At 40.4% G+C, this 27,631-nt stretch overlaps 2 protein-coding genes across 3 annotated transcripts in view; one reads left to right on the top strand and one right to left on the bottom strand.

Moving 5' to 3' along the window:
• plppr4b (phospholipid phosphatase related 4b) overlaps positions 1–3,063 on the bottom strand; it is a 42,605-nt gene extending 39,542 nt beyond the window's left edge. The window contains exon 1 of the mRNA XM_014157389.3: positions 2,635–3,063. Within this exon, the coding sequence (XP_014012864.1) occupies positions 2,635–2,712 (78 nt within the window). The 5' untranslated portion in view covers positions 2,713–3,063. The remainder of the gene's footprint in view (positions 1–2,634) is intronic.
• A 2,927-nt stretch (positions 3,064–5,990) lies between these two features.
• Positions 5,991–27,631, top strand: part of plppr5b (phospholipid phosphatase related 5b) — a 118,258-nt gene continuing 96,617 nt past the window's right edge. For both annotated transcript variants that reach the window (XM_045702120.2, XM_014157383.3), the window contains exons 1-2: positions 5,991–6,230; positions 11,952–12,048. In XM_045702120.2, coding sequence (XP_045558076.1) covers positions 11,980–12,048 — 69 coding nt within the window. In that variant the 5' untranslated portion in view covers positions 5,991–6,230; positions 11,952–11,979. The remainder of the gene's footprint in view (positions 6,231–11,951; positions 12,049–27,631) is intronic.

The raw sequence follows: 27,631 nt of genomic DNA, 5'->3' as shown, positions 1-27,631 counted from the left end.
ATGTGCAGAACGGCACCAGAATTAAAAACGTTTTAGCTTTTTGTAATTAATTAATCCATTGTGCAATGTGATAACTATAGTATCCTTAACTAGCATTGAAAAAGTGTATCCATTCTTCTGAAATGAAAAATCTCTCCCTAATTTCTGAATCACGCTTGTAACTTCAGTAGGCTACAGTAGCCTATGCTTTGGAGGGGGAGACGCAGCACACACACGCACACACACACTGGAAAAAAATATTTTCAGTTGGCAGGCTGACACAGGAATCATTTTCTGAGTGACTGGGTGAGGGTTCTTCATAGGCGCTTTGTTGCATTTTTTGAGCACTGAAAAAAATTCCTGGAAAATAAAATAACATTGTTAACTGGTTCCCATGCTTTTAAAATAACGGTTCTGTTCCGGAACAATATAGATCATGTCCATTCCTGGTTCTGATTCTGTTCCTTCAAGAATTCCGCTATTTTCAATTTTTTGGTTCTGTTCCCTGAACCGGTTCCAAACCCTGTGTTGCAGCACTGACTAAAGGTATCATCTCACAAGGCAGCGAAGGTGTCCTTCTGAGGATGATGGAGGTTTGAAGAGTGTCTTACTGTACACATACAGTACGTACAGACCTATAAGACTGTAATTAAACCAAGCATGGGTGTCTTGCACGCACACATTTAAGTCTTACAGCCCTATACGCATGTCATTACAGCCCTATAAGACTGTCATTATAAAATAATAATCAAACCATAGGAACCAGTTGAGAGGAAACAAGTGTTCTGTTCCAAAAAAAACAAATAAGCATAGCACTCATAATGTATATCCAATCCATGACTTCATGCTGAGTGGTATGGTGTGTATGTTCGTGTGGACATTGGAAAAAGCCAGTGGATCAGAGACATGATGTGGTCAATATTGCCTGCAGTTGAGAAGTGTGTAGTGGTGCAGCCATGTGGTTTCTCCTTCTCCAGTAGTGCTGTAAAGGTAGCTGTCAGGAGCAGTGGGATGGTTTTCCACATGCGCTTTAAGGTGAGAGGGGCATATACCAAAAATAAGATCTTATGAATTGATGAATTAACAAACGGATGAACAAATGAATAAGAGAATGAACAAATATGACACTTCTTTGCAACTCCCTCTGTGTATGCATTGCAACATCTACATGTTGCCTAGGTATGCCTAATGCTCTGCTTATGCTCTATATTTCAAGAGCTATGTATTCCCCAGCATAAGCCCCACTGGCTCCATTCTGCACTGTATGGGGTGATGCCCTTGTTTCCTGCTAGACCAAAGGGGAGAACTAAACTGGCTTTCCAGTCAGAGAACAGGTTCCAAAAGATGACAGATTTTTACTACAGTACATACAGTACAAAACATAACAGTGCAGTACAAAACAGAACATTGCAATACAGTACAGTGCAGAACAGTGCAGTACAGTGCAGTACAGTACAAAACAGAACAGTGCAGTACAGTGCAGTACAGCGCAGAACAGTGCAGAACAGCGCAGTACAGTGCATAACAGTGCAGTACAGTACACTCCATGTGTTTGATCCATCCTTTGAACATAAAGTTTTCCCCTGTTTAATCTAAAACGGGTTTTCACTACACTGTGTGCTCAAATTGGTTCCACTAGAGACACAAGCCTCAGGCAAGACAAACTCTACAAGGCCACTATAACTCAGAATCTTAATAGAATCAATAAGCAAGGTTCTTTAAAAGTGAAGCCATGGTTAAGATACAAGACACTCCACAAAATAACTACTCCCTTAAAACGGACTATGGGCCGTTCTGGCTCGGACAAGGGTTACTTGTCCAAGGCCTACTTGCTGTCCCTGACATGGTGATGTAGGTTGTGTAGTTTAAATATCCAGACACATCACAGGAAGTGTGCATGTCCCATTGGTGTGGAGAAGGGATGCTGAACTGGCTGAACTGCGATGAAAGACTGTGTTAAAAAATCCTAGCTCTACAGCAATATATGGTATTTGGCAGCCACTCTTCATAGGAAACATGAATCGGTTAAATAGAGCAGAGCTGACTTCTGAGTCCTGAATGTTCAGTGTCTGATAAGAGTCATATATGCTACTTACTGCCTACCACAGATGTCCAGATTTCCACACACACACGCACACATAAATGCACGCACACACAAACACACGCGCGCGCACACGCACACAAACACACATGCACACACTAAATGTGCATGCTTGTGAGTGATATCTCTGTTTTATCATCTTGTGCATAGTGAATCGTTTGATGCATAGTGAATCGTTTGGTGCTTGCATCCAGAGAACATCAACAACATGTGTTCGATCATGTGTACTGAAACCAAACATCTATACCAATCAATATATGTAATTCATACAAATCATGTACATAATTTGAAATTGAACTGCTGGCATTTATTGTTCCATGACTGCAATAGCCTATTATCATTATTCATCTGATTTACCTATTTATTTGTTTCTTGTTTTTTGATATTTCGTTGCAGCCATCCTATTCATCCAATATTCTTGTTTTTTTGTTTTTTTTTCGGATGAAATTATGTGTATTTTTTTTTATCATGTTTTCATAGTCATGATTAATGTAACTATCCTCTTATTCTCCGAGTCAGCCCAGACAGTCTTCAAAAAGAGAGAATCAACCTACCTCAACGAAATAGAAGCAAGGAAGCAAGCTGACGCTGTCTTTCGTCATATTTCCTTTTTGTCTTTCTCTTGAAGACATGATTGGTCCCCCGGTACTCGATAAAATGATGAAATAATAGCGGTAACCTGCTGTAAGATGGTCAAATGTCCAATACTGCTGTCACACCTGGGTGCCAATATCATACGCGCACGACTGCCCCTCGTTTCATTCCGAAGTATACCGTGGATGAAGAGTGCGGGTTGCAACCACAGTCGGCATGCACCTCACAAGACTCTCTTAAAAAGACACAGAATCTCCTAACCTGATTTTGAGAAAGTATCCTCGTTGCTAATATCAAAAGCACATAATTTGCATCTCTTGATAAAGACTTGGCATACACTTGGGCCGCACGAGCAGTCACCGAGTAAAGTCCTTGGAAAGCTGCTATGACATCAGCAGTGCTCTCCTGTTTTACACTCTGGCGCTTTGGGGAAAGGCGCAGGCGCACTCCGGAACGCATGCATTCATAAACATGAACTGACAGCATTTTAATTAGCTCAGCAGTAAAACAGTCACAGTATACAGTAGATTTCGGCCTGTCTGTTTATTAGGCTTATGTGTCCAGTAGCTTCCAAATGACAACCTGAATAAATCAATTTCTACTGCAAATGTCTTCTAGCAATACCTATCAACAGGGCCATTGCTAGCCTTTTGGGGGTCCTAAGCGAGATTTGGTTGCCCCCCATTTTAAATTCAGAGAGAATAAACTACGTTTTAAAGTGAATTTTCTGCAATTCTTTACATTATGCCATAGGGCGGAGAGACATTTAGCAATTTTATAGCAAATTCCATGTAATAACATTTTTTTTTGCAATGGGGCAGACACATTTCTTGCAGTTTTACAGCTAACTTCCAGCAATTCTGCATATGTTGCTATGTCTATGCCATGATATGTGAGAGTGAGAGTGACTAACACAATCAATGGAGCCCTGCTGGAGTTCAGGGCCACTGGGCACGTGCCCTGCGTGCCTGGTTGGTATTTGGCCATGATAACTATACATTTAGATAGCTTGCTAGACTAACTTATCAATCTAAAAAAAAAATAACCAACATGGCTAATTGAGTGATTGTCACTAACTAGGTTTCCATCCAATTGGCGCTAGATTTCCATGTGACTATAATATGGTTTTCATCGCCTTTTCAACTATACTTATAGTTTTGTCACAAAAACTTGCATAAAATAGCAAATGTGCCTACTCTGGTCTTGGCACGTGCTCTCTAGCCAACAGCTCACAGATATAGTGCAGATAGGCTAGTTTACACAATGAGATTATTATGGATAAGAGTGAGAATATTTTTTATTTGTCAAATGGCAGTCAAGCATCGATCATCATGTCACCAGAATCAGACCCTCAATATTTATTGGAAAGGAGCATCAAGATCACCGTGCACTTTCACCCCCCTGTGAAGTTTACCATAAGTTTTCTCATCGGTAGCCTAATAAACTGAATGGTTCCCTGAGTCGTAGTGGGAGGACCACACACCATATTATCGTGTGACTCCAAGTTTACTTCGATATGATGGTTATTATATCAATATTTGCACATAAAGTTGTTTACACCGCTTTTTCTCAAATAATGAATTTTACGGACAGAAAAAAATCCCGCCATGTCGAACGGACAAATTATTTGTCGGTATTTATACAATTGTACCGAAACTTCCTGATTCCATCACAGCAATCATCTTTGTTTATTCATACGGAATGACTTTACTCGCATAAAAACTGTGGATGGAAACATGGTTAGTGACTAACATAACAAGAAACAAATAATAGCTGAAGCCCAACCAAATTTCTAACTTGTACCTACTGAATTCCACTATTCTAACTCTCAACAGTAAGTTGAGACCCCGACTGAGTTCCAAAAGATAAAAATTGGGTTTATTGCCCCCTAACGGCCTGGGGCCCTAAGCAATCACTTATGTTGCTTATGCCTGGAGCTGGCCCTGCCTATTGATCATGGCTAGATAGATGGCTGCTTGATGTGACTGTGGTTCAAGTGTAGCAATATTGTGCAGCACAAATGGTGTAAAAACTTGATAGCCTATATCTTTAATGAGACTATCTATTACTGGCATTGATACAGAGTGGGTGTAATTAATGGACTCCCATTAATGATTGTTCTCTCCTCAGGGAGGAGAGGACAATCATAATTAATTAACTAAATCTTCCTCTTTTCAACAATCTTCAGACCCTTTTCACATCCTCTGATTACTTTTTTCATTTTTCAAATATCTATTAATTGGGCCCACGGTCAGAAGATAAGAATGATCCAAATCTGTAAAAATATGCCTACATTTAGAAAACAAGACACTCTTTTTTTTTCACCACACATAGTGTTGTGTGTTCCTTCCAAGCAACTCAACTTTAGTTTCATCTGTCCACAGAATATTTTGCCAGTAGCGCTGTGGAACATCCATGTGCTCTTTTGCAAACCTCAGATGTGCAGTAATGTTTTTTTTGGACAGCAGTGGCTTCTTCCATGGAGTCTTCCCATGAACACCATTCGCGTCTAGTTTTTTACATATCGTATACTCGTCAACAGAGATGTTAGCATGTTCCAGAAATTTCTGTAAGTCTTTAGCTGACACTCTAGGATTCTTCTTAACCTCATTGAGCATTCTGCGCTGTGCTCTTGCAGTCATCTTTGCGGGACGGCCACACCTAGGGAGAGTAGCAACAGTGCTGAACTTTCTCCATTTATTTACAATTTGTCTTACCATGGTCTGATGAACATCAAGGCTTTTAGAGATACTTAAGTAACCATTTTCAGCTTTATGCAAGTCAACAATTCTTAATCTTAGGTCTTTTGAGATCTATTTCATTCAAGGCATGGTTCACATCAGGCTTCTTGTGAATAGTTTTTTTTATAGTGCAGGGCAGCTCTAACTAACATCTCCAATCTCGTCTCATTGATTTGACTCAGGGTTAGCTGACTCCTGACTCCAATTAGCTTTTGGAGAAGTCATTAGCCTAGGGGTTCACATACTTTTTCCAACCTATACTGTGAAAGTTTAAATGATGTATCCAATATAGACAAGAAAAATACAATAACTCGTGTGTTATTAGTATAAGCACAGTGTGTTTGTCTATGGTTGTGTCTTAGATGAAGATCAGATCAAATTTTATGACCAATTTATGCAGAAATCCAGGTATTTCCAAAGGATTCACATACTTTTTTTTTTTGCCACTGTAGGACACCTTTTACTAGGAGAAAGAGTTAGAGGTGTTGGGGGATGGGACGATAGCAACAGTGGTGTAAACTAGCCTTCACTTCCATGACATTACAGCAAAAAGACTGACCAGAGTTGCGCATGCGCACTAGCGCATCAGCTGTATCCACCAAGGTAATTGACAACATACCGGAGACACTGAAAGTATTGAAATTAATCAGTTATTTTCACCAGAAGGGACCTCGGAAATTCGTAGAACACTAAATGTACATCCAAGAAGGAAAGGTCCGTAGAGATACAAACATATGAATCACGTCTGGTTGTTTATTTATCACGTTCAGACTTCTGAAGCTGTTGAGTCGCTAAAACTCCTTGAGCAGTCCAAGGTAGGACTTTTTCCCGTTATCCCGTCAGCACTGCAGAGACTGTCGCAATTGTCGCAGGGTAGATGTTCAGTCGTAACTGCTCTGCATTTTGTTAGGCTACCGTTCGTGCAGAGAATGAGAAAATACAGCAATGCACCACGTATGATAGCCTATGGCTCCATGCTTTGTAAGGACGTGTGGTGGTATGCATCGAGGAGGAAAGCTAAGAAAACGTCAAAACATTCATATCGGTAGAGTTTCAGAGTATTGCCATTTTGAAATGAGGCTCAATAGTGTATATAGTGTTATTACGATCTGTCTTGCTACAGTTTCAGGTGCTCTGATCATTATTGTGTTGTAGGCTAGGCTACTGTACCCATGGATCCCTGATACAATCTTCAACCTACACTGTACAGTGCAGAGTAAAACATTGATGATGCAATTCATCTGTAGCAGTTTATAGACGTATTTGAATATACCCTTAAATGGGTAATCAGCTGTTGCTACATCCATTTTTGGACTTAAATTAAATATGTACCGATTGATTATTGAAGAATATAACTTACATATGGCATGAGCTTAGTTCAACTGTCATACCCCATCAGAACGCAATATATAAGCTTGTTTTACTCCAATGTTTGCAAACCAATATATAACCTTAAAAAATGATTAAAACTATAATTTTGATATCATGGATGGCCAGTCCTTGCATCTATAGCTCTGTCTATGAATTTTAGAGTGGTTACATTTGAGGAGTTTCGTTCCAAATCACTGTATATCAATTTTCCAAAATGTTAGTAAATTAGCTGTCATTGTTGAAATAAATTATTAAAGCGATTGGTGGTTTTTCCCCCCCACAATCTAATCATGGCATAGGGTAGTTCAACGACAGACATGTATTTGTTTAAAATGTATCAGTTGAGGGTTTCAATACAGATAATCAAATAATCATGTTTTTGCTAAATGCTATATAATCGGCAAACTCTCAGATAAATAAGTACTACTGCTAGGTTTTACACAGTCAAATGTAACAAATAACTACATTTTAAAGAAATAAATCTACAAATGATACATTTGTGACATCAAAACAGTATTCATACCCCTCGACTTATTCCACATGTTGTTGTGTTACAGCCTAAACACAATAACCAATCATTTATTTATTTTATTTATTTCACCTTTAACCAGGTAGGCAAGTTGAGAACAAGTTCTCATTTACAACTGCGACCTGGCCAAGATAAAGCAAAGCACTTTGACACATATAACAACACAGAGTTACACATGGAATAAAACAAACATACAGTCAATAATACAGTAGAAAAATAAGTCTATATACAATGTGAGCAAATGAGGTGAGATAAGGGAGGTAAAGGCAATAAATTGGCCATGGTGGCAAATGACAAATAATAATGACAAATAATGACAAAGTGAAGACAAACTTTTTGAAATATTGGTACTTTTATCGAAAATTAAATACAGAAATATTTCATTTATGTTAAGTATTCACACCCCTGAGTCAATACTTTGCAGAAGCACCTTTGGCAGTGATTACAGCTGTGAGTCTTTCTGGTAAGTCTCTAAGAGCTTTCCACACCTGGATTGTGCTACATTTGCCCATTATTCTTAAAAGAAATCTTCAAGCTCAAATTGGTTGTTGATCATTGGTAGACAACCATTTTCAGGTCTTGCCCTAGATTTTCAAGTAGATTTAAGTCAAAACTGTGACTCAGCCACCCAGGAACATTCACTGTTTTCTTGGTAAGCAACTCCAGTGTAGATTTGGCCTTGTGTTTAGGTTATTGTCCTGCTGAAAGGCGAATTCATCTCCCAGTGTCTGGTAAAAAGCAGACTGAACCAGGTTTTCCTCTAGGATTTTGCCTCGGTTTTGCTCTATTCCGTTTCTTTTTTATCCTGAAAAACTCCCAATACTTAACAACTACAAGCATACCCATAAAACATGATGCAGCCACCACTATTCTTAAAAATATGGAGAGTGGTACTTAGTAATGTGTTGTATTGGATTTGCCTATTTTTTCACAGTATTACTTTAGTGCCTTGTAAACAGGATGCAAGTTTTGGAATATTTTTATTCTGTACAGGCTTCCTTCTTTTCACTCTGTCAATTAGGGAAAGGGAAAGGGGGATACCTAGTCAGTTGTCCAGCTGAATGTATTCAACTGAAATGTGTCTTCCGCATTTAACCCAACCCCTCTGAATTAGGTTATTATTTTGGAATAACTACAATGTAGTTGATCCATCCTCCATTTTCTCCTATCACAGCCATTAAACACTGTAACTGTTTTAAAGTCACCATTAGACTCATGGTGAAATCCCTGAGCGGGTTCCTTCCTCTCCGGCATCTGAGTTAGGAAGGACACCTGTATCTTTGTAGTGACCATGTTCAAATATCAGCTTTTCTTTTTACTCGTCTACCATTAGGTGCCCTTCTTTGTGAGGCATTGGAAAACCTCCCTGGTCTTTGTGGTTGAATCTGTGTTTGAAATTCACTGCTCGACTGAGGGGCCTTACAGATAATTGTATGTGTGAGGTACAGAAATTAGATAGTCATTAAAAAATCATGTTCAACACCATTATTGCACACAGAGTGAGTCCATGCAACTTGTTATGCGACTTGTTAAGCACATGTTTACTCCTGAACTTATTTAGGATTGACATAACAAAGGTGTTGAATACTTATTGACTCAAGACATTTACGTTTTTCATGTATAATTCATTTAAAAAAAACTTAAATAAGAAAAACATAATTCCACTTGAACATTACGGGGTATTATGTGTAGGCCAGTGACCAAAAAATCTAATCCATTTTTTATTCAGGTTGTAACACAAAAAAGTTAAGAGGTGTGAATACTATAAACAGTATATACAGTACCATTGAAAAGTTTGGACACACCTACTCATTCAAGGTTTTTTCTTTATTTTTACAATTTTCTACATTGTAGAATAATAGTGAAAACATCAACACTATGCAATAACAAATATGGAATCATGTAGTAACCAAAAAAGAGTCAAATAAATCAAAATATATTTTATATTTTAGATTCTTCAAAGTAGCTACCGATTGCCTTGATGATAGCTTTGCACACTCTTGGCATTCTCTCAACCAGCTTCACCTGGAATGCTTTTCCAAATGTCTTGAAGGAGTTGCCACATATGCTGAGCACTTGTTGGATGCTTTTCCTTCCCTCTGTGGTCCAACTCATCTCAAACCATCTCAGTTGGATTGAGGTCAGATGATTGTGGGGATCAGGTCATCTGATGCAGCACTCCATCACTCTCCTTCTTGGTCAAATAGCCCTTACACAGCTTGGAGGTGTGTTGGGTCATTGTCCTGTTGAAAAACAAATGATAGTCCCACTAAGCGCAAACCAGATGGGATGGCGTATCAATGCAGAATGCTGTGGTAGCCATGCTCGTTAAGTGTGCCCTGAATTCAAAATTAATCACAGACAGTGTCACCAGCAAAGCACCCCCACACCATCACACCACCTCTTCCATGCTTAACGGTGGGAACCACACATGCAGAGATCATCCGTTCACGTACTCTGCATCTCACAAAGACACAGTGGTTGGGACCACAAATCTCAAATTTGGACTCATCAGACCAAAGGACAGATTTCCACCGGTCTAATGTCCATTGCTCGTGTTTCTTGGCTCAAGCAAGTCTTTTCTTCTTATTGGTGTCCTTTAGTAGTGGTTTCTTTGCAGCAATTCGACTATGAATGCCTGATTCACACAGTAACTCTAATGAACTTATCCTCTGCAGCAGAGGTAACTCTATGTCTTCCTTTCCTGTGGCTGTCCTCATGAGAGCCAGTTTCATCATAGTGCTTGATGGTTTTTGTGACTGCACTTGAAGAAACTCCAGACTACTCACCCCTAGATGGACAATGGCCAAGGTGTCTGGTCATCTAGCTCGAATCTAGTCATTGGTGAAAAGCTCTTTGTTGGCACTGAAAAAGTCCAAACTGCTTTACATTACACATATTTGTTTTTTTGCATTTGTGAGCATTTGTGGTGTCCCCGTTCCTTTATTAGTCTGTTGTTGCCGTGGAAATGGATTAAAGACTGCCACGAACTGAGATACAGAAGCTCGAGGTAGATGGAAACCCAATAATAACTCAAGGCTAAAACGTACAGTTCTCCCTGGTGAGGTGAGTTTGTGTCCCAAATTGAACCCTTTTCCCAGGCTTCTCATGACAAAAACTCCAGTGATCAAATACAATACAATAATAATATTGCTCAAAATGGAATTCTTCCTTCAGCATAAGTGGCCTTTCAGAACCAGACAAAAGTTTTGTCTGAGGAGAACACTCTTTCCCACCTTGACTGTTCCGAAAGTACATAGCATTTGAAACCGGGGTACACCACACACCCACTCTGTCTGCATTAGCAGTGCAGTGCAAAACAAAACTATCTGCTCACACATTGTTTCTGGGCTGGTCAGGGCCCGGTTTATTTTGGGAAACCAGGCCCTGGTCTGGTCTGATCTCTTCTAGTATGATCTGGTCTGATGTACTTAGCTTTTGCCTTCTGACATAAAAGACAAGTAAACAATACCTCCTCTTTAAAGAGCAAGGTTTGGCCCACCACATACAGTAGAAGCAGAAAATGTTTAAACAATGAGGAGACAGTTGTTAAGAATAGCATAGTTATGGAAGGGTCCTGGAATAGACTGAATCACAATGATCCCCCATCTCATTCTGAGCTGGTAGTTACTGGAGTATGTATTCCTTCTCATCTGCTGTGGAATTAGAATCAGGTTTCTGCTTTTAGATGTACCGTGTTTGTCTGCTCGGTTAATATGCATAACATCACAGAGGGTATCGAGATGCATGCTGCACACTCAAGCACAGGGCCAAGGTTAAAAATGTAATGCCCCAGAGGCAAAGCACAGTGATTCACTCTAAGTTTGTTGGACTTAAATCCATCCTTAATTGGTTGAAAATGGTCAGTGTTATGTTGTTAAGTTTAATTTAACATTTGTTAATTCAATTCACATCACTCATATGAAGGTGCTTTATACCTGTAACAATTGTAGCCTGATTGTGTAGACAGTGTTTCAAGACAGTGTTTCTTCTAGACAGTGTTTCTTTGAGCTACTAAACCAAACAAATACATTTCTCTCTCTCTCTCTCTTTCTCTCATGAGAAGTTGAACACAAGGTTATTCACTGAAATATGTTGTACATCATAAACATGTCCCTGTATATGACAGACACTTTTCAGCTATCTCCCCAATGCCCCCTTGTGGTAATGAATATGATAGCAATGTATAGCCTGCTAAGGACCAGAATAATGTGTAATCCTGTCAAAAGCTCATATAGAGAATCAATATAACATCATATAAACTCATGCCAAACATTTAGAATGAGTACATTGAAAAAAAAATTGAAATCTGTGAGAAAATAAGCGAGATGACCTGTACTTGGCCTGCAATCTTAAAGTGTCTCAGAGTAGGAGTGCTGATCTAGGATAAGTTGTAACTTTTTGAATCATAATTAATACGGGACTTCTATTCTTAGTTGTTTTTATGAATACGGCCCAAGGTTTCTAAAGGAGGAAAACCTTTTGTTTTCTATGATGGTAGTGATAACGTGTCAAAGATTGTTTACAGGCTCCATCTAGTGGTTGGCTGTAGTAGTTGTAAATAAAACTTTAGGCACCATACATACAGTTTTCGAATGGAACTCTAATTAGTGTCCCTTTGTATACAATTTTACAGTTAATGCCACATTTTGGTGTACGGAAACATGCCTGCAGTCGCAGAAAGATGGGAGCCAAGAGATAAGAGGAAATTCTTCACTTACCTGCTTGTGGAGGTAGGATTGTATTATTATGGAGAATTGTTCCCTTACAGAAAAAAAATCACATGATTTCTGCATGTTAACACATGTGATCTTGTGTGAGCACATGTGAGAACATGATCTCATGTTAAATAAATGTGACAACATGGGGATGTAAAATGTCAACATGTTACACCATGAAACTACACGTGACATTTCACATGTACAATCATGTGAAAACATGTTTTTGGAACATTTCACGTGACGTTTCACATGTTCAAATGTATTTTGGGAATCATGTGAAACCATGTGTGTTTAGAAAACGTCACACTTGTGAAATTTCACATGTGAAATTATCCGCAAACGTGTTTTTGGAACACTTCACATGAGATATTGAGGCGATTCGATTATCTGGCACGGGTTTGTCGGTGGGAGGAGTTGGCACCGGGTGAAAAGTGATTGATTTTGGAACCAGGCTGCCTCCCTGGAAATGTTTTTCTCAATTTGTATTTATTTATATTTATTTTCCACTCAGAAACAATTGCATTGTTTTCCAGGGAGTCTTGGGTTCCATAAAATCATTAAAAACATACACATCACATAAAAGTTGACTCTAAAAACACACCATACACAGATGCATATCCATTAGCACACATTCAAAAGCACAGCTAAGATCACAGTAAGAGCCAGGTCAGCCAGGTTCCCCGTTCAAAGCCAACGGCGAAGTCGGCTCAAAACAAAAGTGACGTAGGTTAAGCACATGGAGTATCGAGTCGAATTCTGTGTTTTTACATGCAAAAGTGATTGCTTTTGATAAATACGCTTTATCTTCCTTCTCAACGAAAACTAGTTTGAAATTTCTAACATATATTTTATGGAAAAGAGACGTTGTATGTTTCTGAATGATGCACCATGCTGCCTTGTTCACGACATGACCGAGCAGTGCAGATTGCTGTTCCATATGAGAAGGGTGTACCTCCCTCACATATTTAGTTTCATGTTGCTTTACATGTTGTCACATTAACTTCACATAAGATCCCATTAGTTCACATTTAATTAAAATTAAATTAATTAAATTAAATTAAATTCACATGTGAAACACATGATCACGTGAAATTCATGTTGTTTTTCCATAAGGGCAAGGACCATGTTAGCATTTTTGTAAGATGTTCTCAAGACATTTGTTTACCAGTCGTCAGGACCTCACGTGATGGCCTCAGATGGTCCCAAAACATTATAAGTAATGAAATGGTATTGAGTTTTAAAGTGAGTAGTATGCTGTTCATCTGAATTTGAACACACAACCTCTGGATTCAAGGTGTGCTGATCTTTCTGCTGTTCTGCAGTCTGTAGCATTCCTCTACACATCCGTTACCTATAATACATCTCTGCACATAGCTAAAGAGTGCCATCTGCACTGCTATTTTAGTTAGCACTTCATCTGACTATTCTCTCATCATTGATTTCCTTGACCTATTTCAGAAATGTCACCGTTCTCTGTATAGTTTAATGTTGGCAGGCATATTATTCTGTTTCAATGATACTCCTGAATCGCAATAGTTTTTCTTGAGTGTATTTTTAACCAAGCTGATATTTACTTAGAAGTCTAAGGTGTAGGAATACAGGTGAAACCAGCCATTGGCAGAAATATCAGAATGCCGTGAACCAAGAGGTTGTGAGTTCAAAGCCCAGGTGAGGACGCATTGAATAATAATTACTGTATGAATAAACGTACGTCAAATATGTAGGATGAAACACTGTATGTTAAAAGCACTGTGTGTATCATAATGACTCATTTCTGCCACATGTGAAGTGTTCCAAAAACACATGAATTCACATGTGAAGTGTTCCAAAAATATGTTTTCATATGTGAAATGTCACGTGAAGTGTCCCCGAAAACAAATATTTTCGCGTGAATTCGTGTGGTTTTTCTGTCAGGGTTATACTGTTTATACAGTTTATTTTCTGTTAATTGGAGCGATTGTGAATCTAAATTCATTCCTAACAACTTCAGCTCCATCTTGAAAATATTTCCTCTTCATTTCATTTCCTGTACCCTTAGGAAACACTGAACACAATAAACACAATGATGTAGCCTTGAACTTCTCAGTTTTACTCAGAGATGTAACTCATCTCTACACATTTATGTGGGAAAACGAGGAGACGGGATATGGGAGAATGTCACAGCAAATTAACTGAGCTGGCTCTGCGGGTTATTAACGCTGTGATTTTCACCTGCAGAATACGTAAGGCTGTTTAATCACGACTCTATTAGCATCACATGTTCTCTGAAAGAACATCATCACCATCATCATCATAATTGAACTCCACCAAAATCATCGGCCTAATCGTTTCACATTAGGTGTGAAATGAGCCTGCTCCTCTCTTCTCCTCCTCTCAATTTGCCAGAAGTGTGAACAATAATAGCCCACTTTGGCATCCTCACAAATGATTGAGACCAAACACAAACAGTTATTTACTAACAAAACCCACTTAAATATCATCATGTTTACTGAGAGGAAAGTCCTATTGTGTACATTGATGACTAACCACCACAGTTTCTCCGTAAATTGAAATGAAGGATATCATAGTTATTCACCAGTATCTATCAATCCAGTGGATCTTACTTCATCTATGCATCTTTGCCATGCATCAACTGTGCTTGGCATCTATAAATATGTCTGTGGACGTGTTTCAGTTACTCCCCAATACATATGAATTATGTGCATGTCATGCAAGGTTCCTGTTCGTAATTTGCCTATACTATATAATGGCACACGTGTATAATGTCATTTTAATGAAATAAGGAGACAAAGAAAGCATTAATGAGAAATGTCTCCGCCGTCTGAGGAGATGTGAGTGTACTTTAGACCGGTGGGTAAAGACTGCCAACGTACCAATGCTGGGAGTAGGAGACTGACGTGCTGCAATACCTACTGGGCCAACCAGGCTGGTGCTAGGAGGGAGCCTGTTTAGGGGCTGTTGAAGGTGTTGAGTTGTTCCTCTGAGGGGTTAGGCTGGGGATGTGTGGGAGAGAAGTGAACTGAAGGTCATTGTCAACTCATAGATAGACCCACTCTTCCAGAAGCACAAGCCTTGTTGGTGCAGTAAATGCTGCACATCATTCTACCCCTGAGGCGTCACTCCTGTGGTCCTCTGAGGGGTTAGGGGGAGTGGGAGTGGGAGCAAAAGAGAGCCTAAGAGGTTGAAGCAGAGGCTGACTGGTCCCACTGCTCCTCTCCTCTCTCCCTCAGCCCAGACGGAAGAACAGAAACAACACATAACAGTCCTGGCTCTGGAGAGAGAGTCTGCCCCCTCAACACATGGTTGAGGGGGCAGAAGTCTGACAGTCACATATTTTCTTTAGAGTGACTGCCTTTAAAAGAAACTAATCCCTTTGAAAATGGCCTATGTGGCATCGATATGAGTCAGAAACAGTTATTCTAGTGTCAAAATGGACTAACAAGTGTAAATACAATAATTTTGGTCATAACGTCTTGTCTAAAACGGAGATGGGAACATCTGTGCGTCACAATGGGTAAATTATGGTTGGGTTTTGAATTGATGATGTCCATTTACCCATTAACATGTGTTGAACAACTGCAGTGACTGCTCTCTATCCAATAGCATAATGAGACAGACCTACCGCAGCCCGACTTAGTTTACATAAGACAACACATTGCACATTTTTTTACTTGAGAATACTGCACCAAACACCTTAGTTTGATGTCAAATTGTGCAACTAAAACATCTTCGGCAAAAACGTCAAAATAATTTACAGATTTCTTGAGTTATCTAAGATTCATTCTGGGGATTGTGATGCATTGAAATAGGCTACTGCCTCTACAGTGTCTCATGGGGGACAATCATCATTAACCAAACGTGGAATCGGTTAGAATACACACCTCCAAGCCCGAATGTCGTTTTTCTAATGAACAACAGAAAAACCCATGTTCCAAAGCTGCTTGGATGTTGGAGATGAGCATATTGCTTTCTCTGCTTTTCCTTGTGTTTATTGTAGGTTATTGTTATCACCTAAACATTCCATTAACTATTTGTATATATTCAGAAATGCTGGCCTCTGACGAACTTGCATACAGTTCATTCAGGGCATTCACACCCAATGTACTTTAGCAGCCTACATTTGAAGTGTTGAATCTGCCAGTACAGAAGAACACAGGGGCCCTCTCCCAGACACCATAGTACCAAGTCTCTCTGGGCTCTCAGTAGCACAGCTTGGCCTATTTAATACACTAGATCATCACAGTCCTCCATCAACTTAAGGGCTCCCTGAAAGCTCCACACAGCTCTCCTCCTCGATTCCTTTTGTAAAAGACACCACAGAGGCCAATCCTCTCCCACTAGCTCCCAACTCACTCCGTCAGCAGCCTAACTCCACTTGGGCAGAAAGCACTTCAAAAGAGAAGAAGGATACAAGAGATGGCCCAGGAGTCCACGCCAGTAACAGTCTTTCTATCTCTCTCTCGCTCTCAAATTTTATTTGTCACATATGCCGAATACTAAAGGTGAAATGCTTACTTACATCTTAACAAACAATGCAGTTCTAAGAAAATAGAATTAATAAAATATTTACTAAATAAACTAAAGTACTTTTTTTTTTTTTTTAAAGTAACACGATAAAATAACAATAACGAGGCTATATACAGGGGGTACCGGTATCGAGGCAATGTGCGGGGGTACAGGTTAATTGAGGTAATTTGTACATGTAGGTAGGGGTAAAGTGGCTATGCATAGAGAATAAACAGCGAGTAGCAGCAGTTTAAAAACAAAGGGGGGGATTAATGATTCAGCAGTCGTATGAATTGGGGGTAGAAGCTGTTGGGGGTAGAAGTTGTTGAGGAGCCTTTTGGACCTAGACTGGAGTCTTTGACAATTTTTTGGGCCTTCCTCTGACACTGCCTAGTATATAGGTCCTGGATGGCAGGAACCTTGGCCCCAGTGATGTACTGGGTTGTACGCACTAGCGTCTGTAGCGCGTTACGGTTGGATGCTCTCGATGGTGCAGCTGTAGGTCTTTTTACGGATCTGCGGACCCATGCCACATCTTTTCAGTCTCCCGAGGGGGGAAAGGGCGTTATTGTGCCCTCTTCATGACTGTCTTGGTGGGTTTGGACCATGACAGTTTGTTGGTGATGTGGACACCAAGAAACGTGAAACTCTCGACCTGCTCCACTACAGCCCCATCGACGTGAATGGAGGCGTGATCGGCCCTCCTTTTCCTGTAGTCCACGATCAGCTTCTTTGTCTTGCTCACGTTGATGGAGAGGTTGCTGTCCTGGCACCACACTGCTAGGTCTCTGACCTCCTCCCTATAGGCTGTCTCATCGTTGTTGATGATCAGGCCTAACACTGTTGTGTTGTCAGCAAACTTAATTGTGGCGGAGGAATCGTGCTTGGCCACACAGTCGTGGGTGAACAGGGAGTACAGTAGGGGACTGAGCACGCACGCCTGAGGGGCCACCGTGTTGAGGATCAGCGTGGCATACAGTGGGGGGAAAATGTATTTGATCCCCTGCTGATTTTGTACGTTTGCCCACTGACAAAGAAATGATCAGTCTATCATTTAAATGGTAGGTTTATTTGAACAGTGAGAGACCGAATAACAACAAAAAAATCCAGAAAAACGCATGTCAAACATGATATAAATTGATTGGCATTTTAATGAGGGAAATAAGTTTTTGACTCCCTCTCAATCAGAACGATTTCTGGCTCCCAGGTGTCTTTTATACAGGTAACGAGCTGAGATTAGGAGCACACTCTTAAAGGGAGTGCGCCTAACCGCAGCTTGTTACCTGTAAAAAAGACACCTGTCCACAGAAGCAATCAATCAATCAGATTCCAAACACTCCACCATGACCAAGACCAAAGAGCTCTCCAAGGATGTCAGGGACAAGATTGTAGACCTACACAAGGCTGGAATGGGCTACAAAACCATCGCCAAGCAGCTTGGTGAGAAGGTGACAACATTTGGTGCGATTATTCGCAAATGTAAGAAACACAAAAGAACTGTCAATATCCCTCGGCCTGGGGCTCCATGCAGGATCTCACCTCGTGGAGTTGCAATGGTCATGAGAACAGTGAGGAATCAGCCCAGAACTACACGGGAGGATCTTGTCAATGATCTCAAGGCAGCTGGGACTAAAGTCACCAAGAAAACAATTGGTTACACACTACGCCGTGAAGGACTGAAATCCTGCAGCGCCCGCAAGGTCCTCCTGCTCAAGCATACATATACAGGCCCGTCTGAAGTTTGCCAATGACTCAGAGGACAACTGGTGAAAGTGTTGTAGTCAGATGAGACCAAAATGGAGCTCTTTGACCTCAACTCAATTCGCCGTGTTTGGAGGAGGAGGTATGCTGCCTATGACCCCAAGAACACCATCTCCACCGTCAAACATGGAGGTGGAAACATTATGCTTTAGGGGTGTTTTTCTGCTAAGGGGACAGGACAACTTCACCGCATCAAAGGGACGATGGACGGGGCCATGTACCGTCAAATCTTGGGTGAGAACCTCCTTCCCTCAGCCAGGGCATTGAAAATGGGTCGTGGATGGGTATTCCAGCATGACAATGACCCAAAACACACGGCCAAGGCAACAAAGGAGTGGCTCAAGAAGAAGCCCATTAAGGTCCAAGAGTGGCCTAGCCAGTCTCCAGACCTTAATCCCATAGAAAATCTGTGGAGGGAGCTGAAGGTTCGAGTTGCCAAACGTCAGCCTCGAAACCTTAATGACTTGGAGAAGATCTGCAAAGAAGAGTGGGACAAAATCCCTCCTGAGATGTGTGCAAAGCTGGTGGCCAACTACAAGAAACGTCTGACCTCTGCGATTGCCAACAAGGGTTTTGCCACCAAGTACTCAGTCATGTTTTGCAGAGGGGTCAAATACTTATTTCCCTCATTAAAATGCAAATAATTTCATAACATTTTTGACATGCGTTTTTCTGGATTTTTTTTTTTTTTTTTTTGCTGTTCAAATAAACCTACTATTAAAATGATAGACTGATCATTTCTTTGTAAGTGGGCAAACGTACAAAATCAGCAGGGGATCAAATACTCTTTTCCCCCACTGTATGTGTTTTTGCCTACCCAGGATCCAGTTGCAGAGGGAGGTGTTTAGTCCCAGTGTCCTTAGCTTAGTGATGAGCTTTGTTGGCACTATGGTGTTGTACGCTGAGCTGTAAATGAACAGCATTCTCACATACGTGTTACTTTTGTCCAGGTGGGAAAGGGCAATGTGGAGTGCGATTGAGATTGCGTCATCTGTGGGTCTGTCTTGCTCACATCGGCTACGGAAAGCGTGATCACATGTCCGGAACAGCTGGTGCTCTCATGCAGCTTTAATGTTGCTTTCCTCGAAGCGAGCATAAAAGGCATTTAGCCCGTCTGGTAGGCTCGTGTCACTGGGCAGCTCGTGACTGGGTTTCCCTTTGTAATCCGTAATAGTTTGCAAGCCCTGCCACATCCGACAAATATCAGAGCCAGTGTAGTAGGTTTCAATCTTAGTCCTGTATTGACGCTTTACCTGTTTGATGGTTCGTCTGAGGGCATAGCAGGGTTAGTGTCCCGCTCATTGAAAGCAGAAGCTCTAGCCTTTAGCTCAGTGCAGATATTTCCTGTAATACATGGCTTCTGGTTGGGATATGTACGTACGGTCACTGTGGGGATGACATCGTCGATGCACTTATTGATGAAGCTGGTGACAGAGGTGGTGAGTTGAGTTTGGTCTCTACACACAAAACAATGAGGGTTCCTTAAGGGGAATGGTTCTATGTGGAACCATAATGACTCAAAGAACCCTTTGAGCTCTTCAATGTTTCTTTGCTATTTTAGTGATAATTAAAATGTAGGGGCAGCAGCTCATTCAGGTGGCCTAGTGGTTAGAGCGTTGGGCCAGTAACCAAAAGGTTGCTAGATCAAATCCCCGAGCTGACAAGGTAAAAATCTGTACTTCTCCCCCTGAACAACACAGTTAACCCACTGTTAATCCACTAGGCCGTCATTGTAAATAAGATTTTGTTCTTAACTGACTTGCCTAGTTAAATAAAGGTAACATTATAAAACAAAAATACAAAAATATTCAAATATTTTGGGGTTCGGTGCAACCGTGAGTGAGTGTGTCATTTCAGTTTATCGAATGTGTTGTTTTATGCCGTTACATATTATATATGACTATGGCCAGTGATGGTGTCTTGTGAAAGATTTACATATGGCCTTGAGTCAATTGAGAACGGTTGACTAAATCAGTCAGTGGTTCTCAATTCTTCCCTCAGAGACCCCCAGCTGTTCCAGAGTTAGTGCACTAGATTCAACTTCAATTTAACACAATAATAACAGCTATGGAATTATAACAATATAATACGGCTGACCAGAATAAAAAACCTGTATGGTTCTTCAAAAGGACCTACAAAGAACCTATCAGATTGATAAAGAATATTTATAGAACCATTCTCCATAAAAGTTCTATAAAGAACCATGAAAAAGGGTTCTATATAGCCCCAAAAAGGGTTGTAACCATAGCAGAACCCTTTTTTTGGTGCTATAATACAAAAAAAAATGTAATGGTAATAGAACATTAGGAAAGGCTTCTTTATAGCACCATAAATGTTCAATTTAGAACCTTATAAGCATGGTTCTTTATAGAACCTTTAAAAAATGGTTCTATAAAGCCACAAAAAGGGTTGTAACAATAACATAACCCTTTTTTTTGTTACTATAATAGAACCATTATAGAATCTTAAGAAAGGGTTCTTTATAGCACCATACAGGTTCCATTTAGAATCTTATGAGCATGGTTCTTTATAGAACCTTCAAAAAGGGTTCTATGTAGCACCAAAAAGGATTCTGCTATGGTTACTAGTCAAACAACCCCTATCTGGTACAATTTTTTTAATTGTATTGTGTGTATACTCCAATTCTCTCTCTCTCAGGCTCTCTATGGTACTTGGGATCGCCATACGAAATGCTGTTGTTGTCAGTTTCTAATGATATGCCTAGTCATCTCTCTCTTGTTCTCTCTTTCTCTATGTATTTACAGTATATCCATCTCTCTCTCGCTCTCTCTCCCTCTCATTAATCTGGGTGTCGCAGTGGCAGACTAAGGCCTACTGGAATATACAATGGCAGTTTGCGATCCCAGAACAAGCAGAGAAACAATAGCTAGTAGATATTTGTAAACCGTCATGGCTATCAATTTCATGTGGTGATCATCATTATGGAGGCCAGATTGTGCTACATCAGAGTACTGGGGCATTATGAACTCATAGAATCTTCCCCTGGAATGTTTGATTAGTGTGATGAATTATGTGTTCAATGGAAATTATTTTTGCCAGGCTCTATCAACTCAGTTCAAATAATTTCAGATGGTGATTACTTTGATGGGTGTGATTCCTAGTGATTCCTAGTGATTCCCTTCTAAACTCAATGTACACGTATGCTTAATGAATTAAGACAAGATGCTGAATATTTAATTGAATATTTTATTGTGATACCTTAAAAGAGGATCTTGCTTTATTTTAGTGTCTACGTGACAAGTAAATGTGTCCTCCTTTTTCATGTCAGGCATCAATGTGCCTTCAGAAAGTATTCCCATCCCTTGACTTTTTCCACATTTTGTTAAGTTAGAGAAAGTGGGATTAAAATGTATTTAATTGTCATTTTTTTGTCAACGAGTTACACAAAATACTCTGTAATGTCAAAGTGGAAGACATTTTTAACATAAATCATACACTAATATGTCTTGATTAGATAAGTATTCAACCCATTGAGTCAATACATGGCAGCGATTACAGCTGTCAGTCTTTCTCTGTATGTCTCTAGGAACTTTCCACCACCTGGATTGTGCAACATTTCCACATTATTCTTTTCAAAATTCTTCAAGCTCTGTCAAATTGGTTGTTGATCGTTGCTAGACAATGATTTTCAGGTCTTGCCAGAAATGTTCTAGCAGATTTAAGTCAAAACTGTAACTCGGCCACTCAGGAACATTCACTGTCTTCTTGGTAAGCAACTTCAGTGTAGATTTGGCCTTGTGTTTTTAGGTTATTGTCCTGCTGAAAGGAGAATTCATCTCCCAGTGTCTGGTGGAAAGCAGACGGAACCAGGTTTTCCTCTAGGATTTTGCCTGTGCTTAGCTCCATTCTGTTTCTTAAACTCCCGTCCTTAATGAGCATACCTATAATATGATACAGCCACCACTATGCTTCAAAATATGGAGAGTGGAGAGTGGTACTCAGTAATGCATTATTTGTCTCATGCACTGAATACAACAGGTGTAGACCTTACAGTGAAATACTTACTTACAAGCCCTTAACCAACAATGCAGCTTTAAGAAAAATACCTACAAAAAATAAGAAATGAAAGTAACAAATAATTAAAAAGCAGCAGTAAAATAACAATAGCAAGGCTATATACAGGGGGTACTTACAGGGGGTACCGGTACAGAGTCAATGTGTGGGGGCACCAGTTAGTCGAGGTAATTGACGTAATATGTACATGTAGGTAGAGTTATTAAACTATGCATAGATAATAAACAGAGATTCGCAGCAGAGTAAAGGGGGGGGGGGGGGGGCAATGCAAATAGTCTGGGTAGCCGTTTGATTAGATGCTCAGGAGTCTTATGGTTTGGGGGTAGAAGCTGTTTAGAAGCCTCTTGGACCTAGACTTGGCGCTCCGGTACCACTTACCGTGCGGTAGCAGAGAGAATAGTCTATGACTAGGGTGGCTGGAGGTTTTGACAATTTTTAGGGCCTTCCTCTGACACCGCCTGGTATAGAGGTCCTGGATGGCAGGTAGCTTGGCCCCAGTGATGTACTGAGCCGTTCGCACTACCCTCTGTAGTGCCTTGCAGTCGGAGGCCGAGCAGTTGCCATGCCAGGCAGTGATGAAACCAGTCGGGATGCTCTCGATGGTGCAGCTGTAGAACCTTTTGAGGATCTGAGGACCCATGCCAAATCTTTTCAGTCTCCTGAATAGGTTTTGTCATCCCCTCTTCACGACTGTCTTGGTGTGCTTGGATGATGTTAGTTTGTTGGTGATGTGGACACCAAGGAACTTGAAGCTCTCAACCTGCTCCACTACAGCCCTGTTGATGAGAATGGGGGTGTGCTCGGTCCTCCTTTTCCTGTAGTCCACAATCATCTCCTTTGTCTTGCTCACGTTGAGGGAGAGGTTGTTGTCCTGGCACCACACAGCCAGGTCTCTGACCTCCTCCCTATAGGCTGTCTTGTTGTTGTCGGTGATCAGGCCTACCACTGTTGTGTCATCGGCAAACTTAATGATGGTGTTGGAGTCGTGCCTGGCTATGCAGTCATGAGTGAACAGGGAGTACAGGAGGGGACTGAGCACGCACCCCTGAGGGGCCCTATGTTGAGGATCAGCGTGGCAGATGTGTTGTTACCTACCCTTACCACCTGGGGGCGGCCCATCAGGAAGCCCAGGATCCAGTTGCAGAGTGAAGTGTTTAGTCCCAGGGTCCTTAGCTTAGTGATGAGTTTTGAGCTGTAGTCAATAAATAGCATTCTCACATAGGTGTTCCTTTTGTCCAGGTGTGAAAGGGCAGTGTGGAGTGCAATAGAGATTGCATCATCTGTGGATCTGTTGGGGCGGTATGCAAATTTGAGTGGTTCTAGGGTTTCTGGGATAATGGTGTTGATGTGGGCCATGACCAGCCTTTCAAAGCACTTCATGGCTACAGACGTGAGTGCTACAGGTCGGTAGTCATACAGGCAGGTTACCTTAGTGTTCTTGGACACAGGGACTTTAGTGCCTTGTTGCAAACAATATGTTTATTCTGTACAGGCTTCCTTCTTTTCACTCTGTCAGTTGGGTTAGTATTGTGGAGTAACTACAATGTTGTTGATCCATTCTCAGTTTTGTCCTATCACAACCATTAAACTCTGTAACTGTTTTAAAGTTACCATTGGCGTCATGGTGAAATCCCAGAGTGGTTTCCTTCCTCTCTGGCAACTGAGTTAGGAAGGACACCTGTATCTTTGTAGTGATTCTGTGTATTGATACACCATCCAAAGTGTAATGAATAACTTCACCATGCCCAAAGGGATATTCAATGTCTGCTTTTTTTACCCATCTACCAATAGGTGGTTGAATCTGTGTTTGAAATTCACTGCTCGACTGAGGAACCTTACATATAATTGTACAGTAGGTGTGGGGTACAGTAGTCATTCAAAAATCATGTTAAACACTATTATTGCACACTGAGTGAGTCCATGCAACTTATTATGTGACATGACTCCTTAACGTATTTAGGCTTGCCATAACAAAGGGGTTGACTCAAGACATATCAGCATTTACTTTTTTATTATTTTGTAAACATTTCCACAAACACAATTCCACTTTGACATTATGGGATAATGTGTGTAGGCCGGTGACAGAAAATCTCAATTTAATCCATTTTAAATACAGGCTGTACAACAAAATGTAGAAAAAGTAAAGGGGTGTGAATACTTTCTGAAGGCACTGTATCTGCATTTCAGTCTTAATCCACTAGAGGTTGCACTGCTGTTCTCTATTTCTCTCATTTGCCTCTGAAATATTACAGCAATAATGAACCAGGGTGTGTTTCATTGCTATTCATATAGTTATATTGTGTATATATGCATAATATACATTATATGTAACATTATAGACTGGAATTCATTTTCCTCCAATATAATCCAGCATTGCACCGTGGCGACCTCTTTAAAGAAAATAAGATATAACAAATGCATTTGTTACTCTCCTTTAAAGCTATGTGCATAGTCACCAAGACCTTCCCTCATACATCTCAATGTGACTGTATCACATGGCCAGCACAATGAACTCTTTATTTAATCTATCAAACATAATCTAGTTGTGAATAAAAGTAAAATACTGTGGCGTTGATCTTGCGCTTTCATAGATTCGATTTATGAGGTTGTGGAATTTCACACTTGTCTCATGCACTTGAAAACTGATTATCCACTCGACTTTGTAAGACTTTAGTACTTTCTCATTCACCTCATTAATCTGCGTGCTTCTCACTAAGTGATTTCAAGCTTGTTAGGCAAAGGTCCCAAATGTAATGTAATCGCTATATTAGACAATTCAAAACAAAAAATGAAGTTTTAAGAGAGAAGAGGCATTGGTTTGAAGCCGAAAAAGAAAGGAAGTTTACGAGCACCACAATGCCTATTCCACCCATGCTCTACCAAGGTTTTCCAGCACACAGCTTTGACCTACAACAGTAGCTATATTGGTATTGTACTTCAAACGATGTTTTGGCAGGTTGCTTAGGATTCAAACCTTCTCAAACAGCCAAATTCATACTCTTAGAGGAGGTGCTTCCACAATAATGTGACTTGTACCACATACAAGGGAAAATATTGGATTCTTCAGAAACTTCAGTAAGATATTATCCCATTATGTTACCTTTTCATGCTTTTTGTATGAAATGAAAACAACTTTGTTTTTGTACATACAAGACCATCAGGCTTGATTGAGCTGTTTTGGTTTGTAATAATGTGGTGCATGCATGTATTTCCTGAAACCTTTATTTTAGTAATACATGTCACAACAACAAAAAATCATAACAAAATATTTAAGTACCTTTGAATGGGGTATGGTAGTAGGTCCCCGGCACACCGTTTTGTGTCAAGAACTACAACGCTGCTGGTTTTTTTCATGCTCCACAGTTTCCTGTGTGTATCAAGAATGGTCCACAACCCAAAGGCCATCCAGCCATCTTGACACAACTGTGGGAAGCATTGGAGTCAACATGGGCCATCATCCCTGTGGAATGCTTTCAACACTTTGTAGAGTCCATATCCTGAAGAATTGAGGCTGTTCTGAGGGCAAAGGGAATTATTAAGGTGTTCCTAATTTTTTTTATTTGTTTTCATGCTCAGCATAGTTTTTTGTTTTTACATTCCATGTTTTTTACACCGAGGGGTGATTATGCAGCATTTTTATAAAACATTATAATTAAGCAATAAGGCACAAGTGGGTGTGGTATATTGCTAATATACCACTGCTAAGGGCTGTTCTCTGCACGACACAACGCAGAGTGCCTGGATACAGCCCTTAGCTGTGGTATATTGGCCATACCACAAACCCTCAATGTGCCTTATTGCTATTATAAACTGGTTACCAATGAAATTAGAGCAGTAAAAATACATATTTTGTCATACCTGTGGTATACAGTCTGATATGCCACCGCTTTCAGCTGATCAGCATTCAGGGCTCGAACCACCCAGTTTATAATACAGCATAACAAATATGAACCATGTTCTCAATTAATACCATCAATAGAATATCAAAATCCTATGCTAAAAAGGAGGTTCAATGAAAAAACCTTGCAACCTAGGCTCAATGAATGAGCCAATTAGCCAAATAGCTATTGAATCTGACACAGAACTGATTCATGAATAGACAAAAACCAGCCCACACATATTTCAAACATAATCTCCATACCTGGATCACAGGGGAAAAGGAAAGGGGACATCAGGGCTGGATGTTGTACAGGCTGTGCCTCGCCTGTCAGAAGATGAAAACGAAGCTGAACCAACGGTAGCTCGACAACTGACACTGAACTAGCACTATCGAGGTGCTAACATTAGCCTGCTAGCAAGCTGGCAAGCTAGCTTCGTCTTATTACCTCAGGAAGACAAACTTATAACATGAAATCATGACACCACACAAAGACATTGTTTACACAGTACAATATGTGACCAATACTGTTACGAGTAAAGTACAATGTTTTCAGAGGTTACAATGTCCATTTAGTGAGTATTATACTTAAAAGGGGGAGGGCGGGAGAGAACACAGCCTACCTCGTTCAGATTGAAACAGCTCTGAACGAGCTAGTGCGCACAGTGCTGATGTCACACACAGAGATAAACAAAATACCAGTAGGAGATTCAATCAAAAACAAATTATGAAAAATGTGTGATTTAGTGAATATTCATTGCAGTACTAACTCCAGTTACAGTAGCACTGGGCTTATTTTGGCCCACTCTTCCATGCAGAACTACTTTAACTCAGCAACATTTGTGGGTTTTCAAGCATGAACTGCTCACTTCAAGTCCTGCCATAACATATCAATTGGGATTAGGTCTGGACATTGACGAGGCCATTACAAAACTTCAAATGTGTTGCTTTTTAACAATTTTCATGTAGACTTTACTATGTGGTTTGGATCACTGTCTTCCTGCATGACCCAGCTGTGCTTCAGCTTCAGCTCGCAGACGGATGGCCTGAAATTCTCCTGTAGAATTGTCTAATACAGAGCAGAATTCATGGTTCCTTCTATTAAGGCAAGTCGTCCAGGTCCTGAGGCAGCAAAGTATCCCCAAACCATCACACTACCACCACCATGCTTGACCTTTGGTATGAGGTTCTTACTTTGGAATGCAGTGTTTTAGTTTTTGCCAGACATAATGGGACCCATCTCATCCAAAAAGTTAACTCAAGTTTGCCAAAAAAGCAATGATGCTCATCAATACTCTTGGAAGAATGTTATATGGACAGATGAGTCAAAAGTATAACTTTTTGGATGACATGCCTAGCTAGACGATATGCCTAGCTTTCCTTGTTTGTTGGTTAGCTACCTAGCCATCATTAGCT

Source organism: Salmo salar, chromosome 19 (assembly GCF_965601325.2).
Source record: "Salmo salar chromosome 19, fSalSal1, whole genome shotgun sequence".
Lineage (NCBI taxonomy): Eukaryota > Metazoa > Chordata > Actinopteri > Salmoniformes > Salmonidae > Salmo > Salmo salar.
Note: the sequence above shows the minus strand (reverse complement) of the source record. Positions and strands in the feature narration are given on the sequence as shown.